The following is a 13,757-nucleotide window of genomic DNA, read 5'->3' as shown; positions in this document are numbered from 1 at the left end:
TGCTAGTTAGATAAAATTCATTCAGCATTGGTTTGTACCATATGTTTCTTCTTGTGAAAGCTGATTTTTCAAGTAGGTGAAGAATCTTCTCAAAGTATGCTTACAGTTTATCAGAATCAGCAATATTAAACTAGTCCTTTTTATAGAAATTATGCATATGCTTAGACGAGGATAAATAAAAGAGCAAACACATAAATCTAACAAGTTGTCGATGCTTGAGTCTCAGAATCATTTAATCAGGGTTTGATCTCTCGTCAATACTTATAAAAAAAACAATAATTGGAAGAGAAATCTCTTAAGTGGATCTCAATTACCTTGAGGGATTAGTGTTCACACTTGCGCATGAGAATAGCTTGGTCTAAAACTAGTTCTGTTGTGTGCTTGTAGAAAAAGCTAACAATACTGGTGATTGAATAAATAGTATATATCATATAGCTATACATAATTTGAGCGAGAAGTGGCTCAAAGAATAGAATCAAAGTACAAGAACAGTATGCATCTCAAAGGGCTGATAGAACACCTAATCCTCCATCCCTTTATTATTAAAAATCTAAATCATAAAAAAAAAAAAAAAAAAGTACCCAAAAAGATCCAAACAAATATTAATATTACAACTAGTACAAATGAAATCATAGCCTGAGCCGGAACTTACATCTACTATCTGAAATGCTAATATCATTATCAGCACCAAGGCTATCCACCTTAAGGCTGCACCTAACACGAAACTTGACTCTAAAGATCTTCAACTTACCAAGCTTAACCCTCACATTCTGATTAACCTTAATATCAAGTGGTATATTACCTGCTTCTTGAAGCTGCTGCTGCAACGTATTAAATAAACCGGTTGCATCCTGTGTTTGACCTGTTAAAGGCAGATTAAGCACGGTTGTATTCCGATGACCCTGATAGAATTTCGGCAGAGACCCTTCACACAGTCCTGTTTCTTTATACCAAGCACTTACATGACTTCCACTTACATAGTATATTCCAATCTTCTTGTTAGGGTTTCTTGCAGTTACTGTTACATTGAAGGTAACAAAGAGACTGTTGTCATCAGAAAGATTGAACTGTGTTATTCTGAGTCTGTCTACGGAGTATTTGGGAAGCTTTGGCCTAAAAGCAAGGTAGAGTGCCCCAACAGTGATGCCAATTGCAATTATAAGAATCAGCAATATGGTGAAGGTACAACATAAGAACCTGCAGCAGCAACTTCTTTTCTTTGGTGGATGAGTATGCCTCACTGGAAAGTGGCGTTTCGGAAGAGGTGGATGTGAAGGACTGCGTCGATCGGACTTTGAAGTGTTTCGAGGAAACAAAGGAACTGTAGGTTTGTTTTGTGACTCCAAATCATTAGCAGGATGAATTCTCTGATGATCTGTCATCATGCTTACTTTGTTATCAGAAAAGTTGTATCCCTAAGTATTATGTGTGAGCATTTCAAATGTTTGACATAGTTTGTTGTTATATAGATGGATCAATGTGTAGAGTAAGAAGGTGGGTGGGAACATGAAAGAATGAGGAAGGAGCAGTTCATTGTATATATGAAAGGCTTGAAGCTTTCCTATGTTTGACTTGAATGGTTAAAAGGGTCACCATCAGGTTCTATTTTGTATGATAAAAGACAAATTCATCAGTCACATTCACATGTATCAAATATTTCAAAGTTGATTCTTTATATAATACTTATGAAATATGGAATTACTTATGCATTTAAGCATTTTATAAACTGGGAATCAAAATACTAGTATATACAAATATCTATGTAGCTCGGACTCCTCGGATTAGGCGTGTCCCGCGTGTCCAACACTGACACATATAATTACACTAAATTATGTGATTTTCTCAAATTATTAGCGGTGTCGACGTGTCGGTATCGGTGTCCGTGTTCGTATCTGTGCTTCATAGACAAATATATGTTTATGCTATCTCAATTCTTACATATCATTGGTTCATTTCCTGTGGAAAACTTCTATAAGTATATTTAAAGAAAGCTTATATTAAAATACAAATGTCTCTCAAAACCTTTTAATCGTTTTATATACAAAGAAAGAAAAAGGAAAACACATAAAAATAAATATCAAACACCAAATTGCTTAATTTCTATGCACTGCATAAAGTCGTTCTCATTAATAAAAGAGAGCAAAATGTACAAGTTATTTTCTCTCTGATGGACTAAATCAAATCACATATAATCCGCTACATGTGTTTAAAAATTACAAGTGTCACTATTTTGAACATAATTAATGAAAATAGATGTCAAATGAGATGAAAATAATTTTTCTTCACAGAAACATCTAATTATACTCCATTTTACTATATTATATAATTTTATTACATTAGTTTCTGAAATATATTTCCTAAAAAGATATATTTCATAAAACACTAACATGATGAAATATAATTTTCTCAAAAAAAGACGATGAGATATAATTAAATAAGTACATATGTAAAACTTTTTTACATTAATTGCATACCAATTAAACTCGTTAATAAAACACATCCAGAAATATTCCATGCTTGCTTCTTCAGCTGCTACTACCATTAAAATATTTTTTTTGTTGAAGAAACTACCTTTAAAATATTAATCACGCATATGTCCTAACTATGATTTGCTTCTAGAGACGAAGTCATAACTATGACTTTAGACACGAGAGAAAAAGGTGAGTACTAATCAGTATAAAATTATTTGTAGAATTATTTTATACTAACAACTAATTGCCACTGAGCTCACTAATTAATATTTAAGTTTTTAGGTCTTAAAAATTTATATTTAATTCATATTTTGATAGAAATTTTTGATAGAAATTTTAAATTTTTGTGGAAGAGATTGTTATAATATTATAAATATTTATGTTAAAATTTATTCAAAAATATCAATGATACATATAAGTTGATTTAAAAATAGAGACTAAAAATTGACACGAAAAATATTTGGAGATCAAAACTTACTGAAATTTTTTAGAGATTATAAATTAAAAATGGAACTTAAGATATTCATAAAGATCGAAACCCAGTTAGCCCAATATAATATGACCAATTGAAGAGTTGTGATTAATGTCAATATAAAATCACGTTATGTTGACAGCAATGTTTTTTTACACCCTTTGGAGGTGTATGCACCTTATAATAAAAAGAGAAAAACAGAAAGAAAAAAAAAATATGATGCAATAATTGCGATAGTTCGGTGGTGTAAGGAGAAAGATAAAGAAAAAATGAAGTATTGAATATGTGTAGAAAAAAAAAGGTTTATTTTTCATTATTGCTGACAAAAATTAAATAAAGGTTGCCCTAGACTACTTGACAAAAAAAAAGTACTATAAGATTTGTATTTATTTTTAAATAGTTTTTTAGAGTCTTATCTTACGTAATCCTGTAGGCTAGTGATCTAATGAATTTCATCATCTCTAGATTACTAAAATATTATCTTCATTGTTAATTTGTCTCTGGAATTTGTCTCCTATATCTTACCTTTTCCTTTGTTTGTATGCCACGCATGCTTCACTAGTGGATGGTTGAAGTTGAACACAAAATGAAGCTTAATACATTCAACTTTTTTTAGTTTAAGGTTACATTAATTAGTATTAATATCTTATCAAAAATATCTATAATTATGTTTGAGAGTGGGTCAAAATCCAATCCAAATTAAACCATATGTGAAGTTCATTTACTTCAAATGCACACTACAAGACATTTTATGACAATCTCGATTAATTCAACGATGATATGCAAATCACACCGGAACATCCATTATATTTCCTCACAAGTAAAGATGTTTCAATCAAAAATATTATTCTCAAACGCATATAAATCTACCACCTCCCAAAAACTACAATGTTATTTACTTATCTTTCACTCACCTCGTTAAAATATTTATGAGTGTTTGCAATTACACTAACCCTAACCACAAGCTCTCACCCTCCTTTAACACAAACAAATCTAATAGATTATCTAAATAATATTGTTTTCTAAGACCTTGAGGAGAAGCACACTCTCAGGTCCCAAGTTAATACTACCAAATCAACCCAAATGGGTTCCGTAGTATATCTATGTTACTATGTACCAATTGTATAACATTCAAAATATATTGGACGTCTTTTAGAAAAAAGAGTCGATGAATCAAATTCTCACCTCTAAAGCATTCATTTTTCCTTGATGCTTGAAGTGATAGTCTTATATAGTCACAAGATTAAATTTATAATGTTTAGGCACACACAAAGATACATTTTTCTTTAATATGTTAAATATTTTTTTAATTATTATTAAAATAAGCACATCATTGTGTGCGTGGCCAAGTTGAGAAAAGGCCAAGAGCAGACCGCATGGCCAAGTTTTAAAGTATCTCATTATGATTGTACAAATATCATTGCTGAAATAATAACTTTCAAAATATCTCATTATGATTGTATTTTTTTTTTTTAAAGAAGAAAGATTGTCTTTTAAAGATTGTGCATTGTTCTCGATTATAATTGTCTAAGATTGCGTGATTTTTAAGAAAATAATTAATTGAGTTGATTTTAATGATAAAATTAATATCATTTACTAAAACATTGAAGGCGTGCTTGATCCGCTAAACATTATGTAATAGGCAGAACAACATAAGACAAACTTTTATAGTATTGAATAATTTTTATCTTATAGAATTTTTGGTGGACAAAAATTATTTTTGTATTTTAGATAACTTAAGTAGGACAAAAAGTTGGGTTATACTTTAATGAGAAACAAAATTTTCTATTTTTGTCTTATCTCTTACCTCTAATTTATCATGTCACAAAAACAATTTTACAAAGCAAACATTTTAAAATGAGAGATTAAAAATATAATGGTTTCTCTTGCTTTATTTTAAAAAATAAATAAAATATTTACACGTGTCGTGATGGTACAAAGCTTGGTTGAGATTAGCTGAATCAGCAAGTTCAATTAAGCACTTGTGGCAGTTATAACCACCACAAAAAATCTCAGCATCAAACTCCACTCACTTCCATCGTGGCCATGCTGTCGCCGTGGTGCTACTCCACTCCCTTCACCGCCGTCACCGCAACCACCACCACCCGCCGCTACTCTTTCACCTCTCACACTCCTCAATTCCCAACTTCTTCCACCACTCCATCTTCTCTCCGTTTCCGCATTCCATGCTCCAACAAAACCACCGGCAAATCAACAGAATCCACCGACCTCGAGTTGGTAGATTGCGTAGGAACAGGACAAGATGTGGAGTGTCTCCTAACCGAAGAAGACGAAGGAAAAACAAAAGATGAATCATCATCGAAGAGACTGTGCCTTGGGGAAGCGTTATGGGAAGGTGCAGTGTTAATATCACCGTTCTTCTTTTGGGGAACTGCAATGGTGGCGATGAAAGAAGTGATTCCTAATTACGGTCCTTTTTTCGTTGCGTCTTTTCGTTTAATTCCAGCTGGGTTTCTTCTTGTTGCTTTTGCTGCTTTTAGAGGAAGAGCTTTACCTTCTGGTTTCAATGCTTGGATTTCTATCGCAATATTCGCACTCGTCGATGCTGCTTGCTTTCAGGGGTTTCTTGCTGAAGGGTTGCAGAAGACTTCAGCTGGTTTGGGCAGTGTATGTTTGCATTTCATTTCTTACTCAATTTTGTTGTTACTAACTTACTTTGCAGCTTATAGTATAAGCGCTTTTTATGATAAGCGAAGCTATTTCTATAACAAAAAGTTAAGTTGTTTTGTTTTGTAAGCTATAAGCTGTTTTCATAAACTAGCTTAGAGAACTTATGAAAGAAAAATAAGCTGAAAACAGCTTATGAAGGTATCGTAAGTTGAATAGATGTGTTACTAGTTGAAAACAGTTTACAAAAATTGACCTTTTGTAGAATAGATATGTTACTAGTAGTACTATTAATAAGGGTTAAAAAAAATTAATGCATATATTTAGTAATTTGAATTAGAGCTTATAGTTAGGGTTAGGGACACATTTTTCTTTTCAAATGAAGCTTACATTTAGGGTCAGAGGTGGCATTATTGTTGTTGCTGCTTTGTTTTGTTGGAAATCAAGTGTGAGTGTCTGAGTGATAATGTCCCACATCGACTAGAAATGGAGGAAACGTTGGATATATAAGAGAGGAGACCCATAAACCCATTGCCTTAAAGTTTTGGGTAAGAGTGTGGTGTCTCTCTTTTAGCGGGTCCTAGACGTTTAGCCCATTGCCGCTCCAAGCGCTCCCCAGAATCCCCAACATGTTTGGGTTTTTATGTCTAGTTCATGTGTCTTTGCTAGAGACTGTAGTGTAGTTCTTATTTGGTGCACATTGGATGGCTTAGTTTTATGTTGTAACCGGTGCACCAAATATGAATCCCCAACTTTTCCTCTAAGCCATCCAATGTGCACCAAATAAGAACTACACTGCAGTCTCTAGCAAAGACTGCCAGAATCCCCAACTTTTCCTCTAATCCATGTCTATCAATATGAATCTGTAAAATGTTGTTTGTGTTTCATATTGATAGATATGGATTAGAGGAAAAGTTGCTTTGAGTCAACTTTTTGTGTTGATTCGGATTCTAGATTGCAGTGAGAGAATTAATTGTTTTAATTGTTGCTTGTTTTAACTATCTGGCATGGATATATCGCAGGTTATTATTGATTCACAACCTTTGACGGTGGCTGTACTTGCTGCTTTGTTATTTGGTGAGTCCATTGGAGTTGTTGGAGCTGCCGGGCTTGTACTTGGCGTCGTAGGACTTGTGTTACTTGAGGTATTTTAATTTTGGTTTTAACCTAAAGGAAGTGTCTTAATTCGCATACCCTTTAAGCACAGCCCAAAATTAGAAATCAAAATCTTTTACATATATTGTGGATTGCGGAATGATATTTAGCTTATGTCTTGCTATAGTTAGTGCTGTCCACATCATACAATTACCTAGTTGATTTTGTAATTTTTAGCATACAATTTCTCTTGGACTAGACTTTACCTTCTATGTTTATTCACTAAAGCAAACACTACTGGTTTTATTGCAGTTACCTGCCCTATCATTTGATGGGAGCAACTTCTCACTGTGGGGAAGTGGGGAGTGGTGGATGCTTCTTGCAGCTCAGAGCATGGCAGTTGGCACTGTCATGGTTCGGTGGGTCTCCAAGTACTCTGATCCTATCATGGCAACTGGATGGGTACGCTTCAAATCTCATTCTGACTCTAGTTTTTGATAATTTTATGCTATGAAACGGAACTTAATGATTAGTATTCCTTTTTCAATTAAAAATCAAGATGCATTTCTTCAAATGTACAAAATTATAGCTATTTTTCATTATATTTATTTTTGCGGTGTTTTGAGTGTCCTCAAGCCTTTTTGCGTTACAATTTAAAACGATACAATAAGTCCAGTTTACAAAAGTGTGAATTTGCGTGTGTTGGACTCTAATATATAGACCCTGAGTCCCTGATCATAGTTGCAGAAATATTTATTTCAGCATATGTTTCAACAATAAGTTTGTATACTGAAATAGTGAAATGATGATTATATAGGTGTTACGTTCATATATTAGTATTTATGCAAAAAAAATCAATTTGTTAAAAAAAAAAAGAGGCATGGACATCTGAAAGGTCTCTCGTTGTTTAGGAACTCTCTGGAAGCTTGGTTCAAAACTTTACTATCCTTTTTCTTTTGCAGCATATGGTTATTGGTGGTCTCCCCCTTGTGGCATTCGCGATTCTTAACAATGAGCCTGCTGTAAGTGGGAGTCTTAAAGAGTACAGTTCAACGGATGTATTGGCACTCCTCTACACGTCCATTTTTGGAAGTGCTGTTAGCTATGGTGTGTTCTTTTACAGTGCAACTAAAGGTATATCTTTCTGATCATGACCTCTCTCTTTTCCTTTCTGTGAATTTTCATTTATAGTCTTTAAATATATGAATTTCAACAAGGTGTCAGTTCAGTGTTAAGGATTTTGACCTTGTAACCTTAAGGGATGTAGTCTAGATCACCTTGGGGACAGTTGTAAAATGGTTATTAGTGCCACTTTCTTTAAAAAAAAAAAATTCCCCTCTCATTTTTCAAGAAAACATCCATGTAAAATCCAAAACGGTTAACCTCTTCAATATGGTAATTAGTATTATTGATTTATCTTTAGCCATTTTGTACACTTACATATTTGAACTTTATTTTTGTTTTTCAAAATTCTTATCGACCCATAAAGAATACACCATATTATTATTGACATTGTGCTTGTGATGCATTGCAGGTAGCTTGACAAAGCTCAGTTCACTTACATTTCTAACCCCAATGTTTGCCTCAATTTTCGGGTAAGACTGCCTAACAATGGGAAAGAGTTGCCGGGTTTTTATTTTTTATTTTTATTTTTTTTTTGGAATTATGTAGCAGAGAGAATAAAAATCAGAAAGACAACTAATGGCTATGTAGCAATTCTTTAAACGGAAGGCCATTCAAGAGAAAAAATTGACCATCTTTTACAATTATATATTTTTTTTAACAGAATAACACCCACTTACATCCTTCATAATTTATTGAAGTATCGTGCTCACAAGATCATAACTTTTTCGTACCTTTTGTCACCGGCATTTCCTCTAGAAAATTCAAATATTTTCTGTCAAATTACATGTTTGTGTATCTTTTTGAGGACCTTTGTATACACATTTTTTCGTTTGGTATTTCAGGTTTTTGTATCTCGGTGAGACATTCTCACCTGTACAGCTTGTTGGGGCCAGTGTTACTGTAGCTGCAATATACATGGTTAACTTCAGAAACACTTCAGAATGAGTTATATATTAAGTTTTCTACTGGTTCTTTCAACATAACCCAGCGTTAAAAATGGCATGAACTCGAATTGGGAATGCTAGTGCTTTTGGACATGTAGAGGAGAGAAGTTTCCGTGATATGTGATCTTAAGCACTTGCTGTCATGCCTTACAGTGTAAATACAATTTTGATTAGTTGTAAATTCAGGCTTCAAGCCTCGTACTGCACAGATGGCAGAAAATTGTTATATTGTTTCCATAGATTACTGTTACGCTAGGTCTGCATAAGAATGTATAGATTATGACTTGTGTATGGCAAGTTTTGTATATGGTTGTTGATCACACAAATGAAATATACATCTTGGGTTAAAACTATTTTTTTTTTATATATGATGATGGATTTGTTTCTTACACCGTTAGTAATCTTACGTCCAACTAGGTTCTTTAACCATTCAGCAGTGAAGCTCATAAAAAATTTAAAATTAATAGTTGCACACCGAGTTTATTACTCTTAATAGTGTGAGCATCACAGCTGAATGAACGCACCCGTTGTGTATTATTTTGAACTTTAAACATATTTACCGTTCTGATTAACATGACAGAAATTTTGAATGGTCATTTCTCTTCACAAAGCGATATGACTTTCTTTATACATAGAGATATTCTATCTACACAAACGGACATAGAAATTATCATCATTCTCACCCTTTTTCTACCATTTTCAATCTATTTCTTTAAATCATCATTCTCTTCTCTAATCCATGAGAAGAGGAGTAGGGAACATTTTTTTGTAAAATACTATTAAAGATATGTTTGTTGTGATTGTATAAATCATATCAAGGTTTTCAAAGTATCCTGAAGGAGATTCACCGGTATACATGTTCGCATTTAATTAGTAAATATAGATTGGTGGGGACAATACTAACAACTATAATTGTCTTCATCATTTTCTTTTTATTATTTTTTTGTAGTTGGCTCACAACAAAATTGTACCGTAATATGATTGAGAATATCTTCAGCCATAGTATTCTCCTTCACTCAATAGAGTCGGGAAGACTGATAGAGACAAAAGCAGCGTCACTTTGTTTTATACCATCGTAAACTCCAACAAAGATTGTAGCAAAGTGGACCCCACTACTAACTAGCATTATAGCATGAGAACAAAGTTGAGCAATAACTATGTTCACACACACTCATGAACCACATAAAGCATGGATAAGCCAGTAAAAGAGTGCCTCTTAAGTGCAGAAGAAGATGGAAAAGCAAGTGACAAAGATGAATCATTGCCAACGATAGTTGAAGGGTTATGGGAAGGTGCTGTGTTAATATCGCCGTTCTTCTTCTGGGGCACTTCCATGGTGGCGATGAAAGAAGTGATTCCGAAATGCGGTCCTTTTTTTGTTTCTTCGTTTCGTCTCATTCCTGCCGGGTTCCTTCTTGTTGCTTTTGCTGGTTCTAGAGGAAGGGCGTTTCCTTCTGGCTTCCATGCTTGGCTCTCCATCGCCATATTTGCTCTCGTCGATGCTGCTTGCTTTCAGGGTTTTCTCGCTGAAGGGTTAGAGAAAACTTCAGCTGGTTTGGGCAGTGTATGTTTGCACTTCATTTCTAAGTGAATTTTACTGTTACTACTCTACTATTACTATTACTACTACTATTCTATTATTATTGTTTGGGCAGTAAACACTTACCTTGTATATATCCTCAAATAAGACTATAGGTGAAAATGTTTCTAATGTAATTAGTGTTTACATTGTGTGTATGTTTACGTACTAAATTGTCATTTGTGATAGATATGTTCAACTCTGATTTTTTTTTATCTTCGAAGACAAATTAGTAGTAGTAATAATGACTATATTCGGAAAAAAACAATAAATGTATCTAACAATTTGTAACATGACTTAGATTTAGAGACACTTTTCTTTTTCTTTTAAACGGGACTTATATTTATGCTCAGATTTTATATTGATATTGCTGTTTTGTTTGGGTGTTTATGTCTAGTTCGTATCATTGCTAGAAACTACAGTATAGTCCTTATCTAATGCACATTGTATGGCTAAGATTAATGTTGAATCCCGTGAAATTACTCTATAAAATGATGTATGTGTGTCATATTGATAGAACTGGACTAGAGGAAAAGTTGCTGAGTTAAATTTGGAGCAGTAAGAGCATGAATTGTTGCTTGCTTTGACTATCTAGTGTGGATATATGGCAGGTTATTATTGATTCACAACCTTTGACAGTGGCTATACTTGCGGCTTTGCTATTTGGCGAGTCCATTGGAATTGTTGGAGCTGCCGGGCTTGTACTTGGTGTCATAGGACTTGTGTTACTCGAGGTAGTTTAAGTTTGATTAAGTTTAACCTAAAGGAAGTGACTTAGTTCTCACACCCTTTATGCACAACCCAAAGTTAGCAGTCAAAAGGATTATGCATATAATTGGAAGGATATTAAGGATATGTTTCGGTATAGTTAGCGTTGTCTCCAGTGTGCACAACCAAGAAATACATTGCCGAGTTGATTTTGTAATTTTGAGATGTACAATTTCTCTTGGCCTAACCAATACCTTCTATTATATACTATTCAGTAATGCAGCACTACTGGTTTTACTGCAGTTACCTTCCCTATCAATTGATGGGAGCAACTTCTCACTATGGGGAAGTGGGGAGATGTGGATGCTTCTTGCAGCTCAGAGCATGGCAGTTGGCACTGTCATGGTTCGGTGGGTCTCCAAGTACTCTGATCCTATCATGGCAACTGGATGGGTGCGCTTCAAATCTCATTTTAACTTGAGTTATGAATGTTTGTATACTGAAAGTAGTGAAATGATGATTATATGGGTGTTACATTCGTATATTAGTATTTTTGCGAAAAAAATCTAATCGTTTAAAAAAAAAGAGGAAAGGGTGTGTGAAAGGTATATAGTTGTTTAAGAACTTTGTAGAAGTTTGGTTTAAAACTTTACTATCCTATTTCTTTTGCAGCATATGGTTATTGGTGGTCTCCCCCTTGTGGCATTAGCGATTCTTAACAACGACCCTGCTGTAAGTGGGAGTCTTAAAGATTACAGTTCAACTGATGTATTGGCACTCCTCTACATGTCCATTTTTGGAAGCGCTGTTAGCTATGGTGTGTTCTTTTACAGTGCAACTAAAGGTCTGTATATCTTTTTGATTATAATCTCTCTCTTTTCCTTGCAGTGAATTTTCATTCATAATCACTAAAGTAAGCTCAGTTTTAGGAATTTGACCTTGTAACCTCAAAGAACGTAGTTTAAATCTCCACCGGGATGGTTGTAAAAGTATCATTAGTGCCACTTTGATCCAAAATGGTTCACGCCTTCCACATTGTAATCAGTATATTGATTTATCTTTAGCCATTTTATACACTTGAAGATTTGAAGTTTTTTTTGTTTTTTTCAAAATCCATATCAGCCCATAATGAATATGTCATATTAGTAGTGACATTGTTTTTGTGATGTATTGCAGGTAGCTTGACCAAGCTCAGTTCACTTACATTTCTAACCCCAATGTTTGCCTCAATTTTCGGGTAAGACTGCCTAGTGATGGAAAAGAGTCGCAGGATTTTGAAGTTTGTTTTTGTTTTTTTCAAAATATGTAGCAGAGAGAATAAAAATCAGAAATACAACTGATGATTATATGCTTCTTTAATTGTGAAGTCATTCAGGCGAAAAAAGTGACAATCTTTTGATATAATTGTTTTTAACAGAATAACAATCCAGTGACATAATAATTTTATTGAAGTATTGTGCCTTCAAAATCATAACTTTTTCGTAGCTTTTTTCACTGGCATTTCCACTAGCAAATTAACATGTTTTCTGTCAAATTACATTTTTATGTTTCTTTTTCAGGACCTTTGTATACACATTTTTTGGTTTGGTATTTCAGGTTTCTGTATCTTGGTGAGACCTTTTCACCTGTACAGATTGTTGGAGCCAGTATTACTGTAGCTGCAATATACATGGTTAACTTTAGAAACACTTCGGAATGAATTAGATAATTACATAGTCAGTTTTCTGCTGGCTCTCACAAGCTAACCCAACGAAAAAATTGTCATGAACTCAAATTGGGAATGCTAGTGCTTTTGGACAGGGTGAGGAGAGAAGTTTGAGTGACATGTTCAGCACTTGCTATCATGCTTTATAGTGTGAATACAATTTTGATTAGTTGTTATATCAGGCTTCGAGTCTCTTTCTCGACAATGTGTAGCAGAAAATTGTAAGTTACCAGAGTAGAACACAATCCTTAATCCTTATACAAGAGAAAATTGTTTCCATAGAAATTTTATTGTATTAGATGACTTTACTGCTACGCTAGGACTGAATAAGAATGTATAGATTATGACTTGTTTATGGAAAGTTTTGTAAATGTCAATTGTTGCTCACACGAATGCAATACACATCTCTAGTTAGTTCCAAATTTGTGATACATAATGAATTTGATCCTGAATCCAGAATATGATTTCTTTTATTGCATTATTACACTATTGTTATAGTGTTAGTTTATGCATTATCAGTGCCAGAAGATAACTTAGCCTTTTAAGTATGTGCTTATGGGTGTTCTATCATTGGCTGGCAGTGCATAAGATTATCACCTATCAGGAGAGAGCAGTTCCTTAAACGAATCTTCACGCCTAGAGGGATTAGTCTCTTACTCTTGGTGGAAGATACTTTGGACAACTAAAAGAAAGTTCATGCATATCACCTGCAAATTTTCTCCGTGTATTCTTGTCAGCAAGAAAAAGTTTGCTATGATGGCGAGGCATAAAGTTTGTTCTTCCCTCTTGTAGGGTGATCTTGGTGTGAGATTTTTGTGGTAGGTTAATGATGCTGCCAAGTTGAAGTTTTTGGGACTTCCTAAATTCTATTCTAAGAAGCCATTTCTTCTCTTTTGCGTGCCTGAGTTATGACTATGAGAGTAGCTAGTCTTGTCAAATATCATGCTGCTTCTTCCATTTGCACTGGTATTAAGGATAAACTTGCAACGATTTATGAAAATTCAGCTCGGCAAATTACTAAATGAACAAC

The 13,757-nt window shown here is 33.9% G+C and overlaps 3 protein-coding genes across 5 annotated transcripts; 2 read left to right on the top strand and 1 right to left on the bottom strand.

Moving 5' to 3' along the window:
• Positions 1-407: 407 nt before the first annotated feature.
• Positions 408-1,685, bottom strand: LOC146939435 (NDR1/HIN1-like protein 6). Its single transcript, XM_085753095.1, has one exon. The coding sequence runs from the start codon at positions 1,383-1,385 to the stop codon at positions 630-632; it is 756 nt and encodes a 251-aa protein (XP_085609221.1). The 5' UTR covers positions 1,386-1,685; the 3' UTR covers positions 408-629.
• A 3,224-nt stretch (positions 1,686-4,909) lies between these two features.
• On the top strand, positions 4,910-9,088 carry LOC146939434 (WAT1-related protein At3g02690, chloroplastic-like). The gene is made up of 6 exons (XM_085753091.1): positions 4,910-5,571; positions 6,594-6,716; positions 6,979-7,128; positions 7,629-7,800; positions 8,201-8,261; positions 8,634-9,088. The coding sequence occupies exons 1-6, from the start codon at positions 4,990-4,992 to the stop codon at positions 8,734-8,736; spliced, it is 1,191 nt and encodes a 396-aa protein (XP_085609217.1). The 5' UTR covers positions 4,910-4,989; the 3' UTR covers positions 8,737-9,088.
• A 677-nt stretch (positions 9,089-9,765) lies between these two features.
• Positions 9,766-13,149, top strand: LOC146939433 (WAT1-related protein At3g02690, chloroplastic-like). Of its 3 annotated transcripts, none has more exons than XM_085753092.1 (6): positions 9,770-10,299; positions 10,926-11,048; positions 11,326-11,475; positions 11,695-11,866; positions 12,199-12,259; positions 12,619-13,149. In XM_085753092.1, exons 1-6 carry the CDS (start codon positions 9,925-9,927, stop codon positions 12,719-12,721), a joined length of 984 nt encoding a protein of 327 aa, XP_085609218.1. In that variant the 5' UTR covers positions 9,770-9,924; the 3' UTR covers positions 12,722-13,149. The 3 variants fall into 3 exon arrangements, with proteins under 3 accessions (XP_085609220.1, XP_085609218.1, XP_085609219.1); XM_085753093.1 differs by having other exon boundaries at positions 9,954-10,299; positions 12,582-13,149; XM_085753094.1 differs by lacking the exon at positions 10,926-11,048 and having other exon boundaries at positions 9,766-10,299.
• The last annotated feature ends 608 nt before the right edge of the window (positions 13,150-13,757 follow it).

The sequence above is a fragment of the Medicago sativa genome, chromosome 3 (assembly GCF_051527215.1).
Source record: "Medicago sativa cultivar Bolivia chromosome 3, Bolivia_mono, whole genome shotgun sequence".
Taxonomy (NCBI): Eukaryota; Viridiplantae; Streptophyta; class Magnoliopsida; order Fabales; family Fabaceae; genus Medicago; species Medicago sativa.
Note: the sequence above shows the minus strand (reverse complement) of the source record. Positions and strands in the feature narration are given on the sequence as shown.

What these genes read in the sequence shown, in the direction of transcription:
- LOC146939433 (XM_085753092.1), top strand. Translation starts at nt 9,925, where the DNA reads ATGGATAAGCCAGTAAAAGAGTGCCTCTTAAGTGCAGAAGAAGATGGA. An exon ending in TAGGACTTGTGTTACTCGAG is followed by an intron (nt 11,049 to 11,325) that starts GTAGTTTAAGTT and finishes GTTTTACTGCAG; the next exon opens with TTACCTTCCCTATCAATTGA. An exon ending in ATGTTTGCCTCAATTTTCGG is followed by an intron (nt 12,260 to 12,618) that starts GTAAGACTGCCT and finishes TTGGTATTTCAG; the next exon opens with GTTTCTGTATCTTGGTGAGA.
- LOC146939435 (XM_085753095.1), bottom strand. Translation starts at nt 1,385, where the DNA reads ATGATGACAGATCATCAGAGAATTCATCCTGCTAATGATTTGGAGTCA.
- LOC146939434 (XM_085753091.1), top strand. Translation starts at nt 4,990, where the DNA reads ATGCTGTCGCCGTGGTGCTACTCCACTCCCTTCACCGCCGTCACCGCA. An exon ending in CTTCAGCTGGTTTGGGCAGT is followed by an intron (nt 5,572 to 6,593) that starts GTATGTTTGCAT and finishes GATATATCGCAG; the next exon opens with GTTATTATTGATTCACAACC. An exon ending in CTATCATGGCAACTGGATGG is followed by an intron (nt 7,129 to 7,628) that starts GTACGCTTCAAA and finishes TTTCTTTTGCAG; the next exon opens with CATATGGTTATTGGTGGTCT.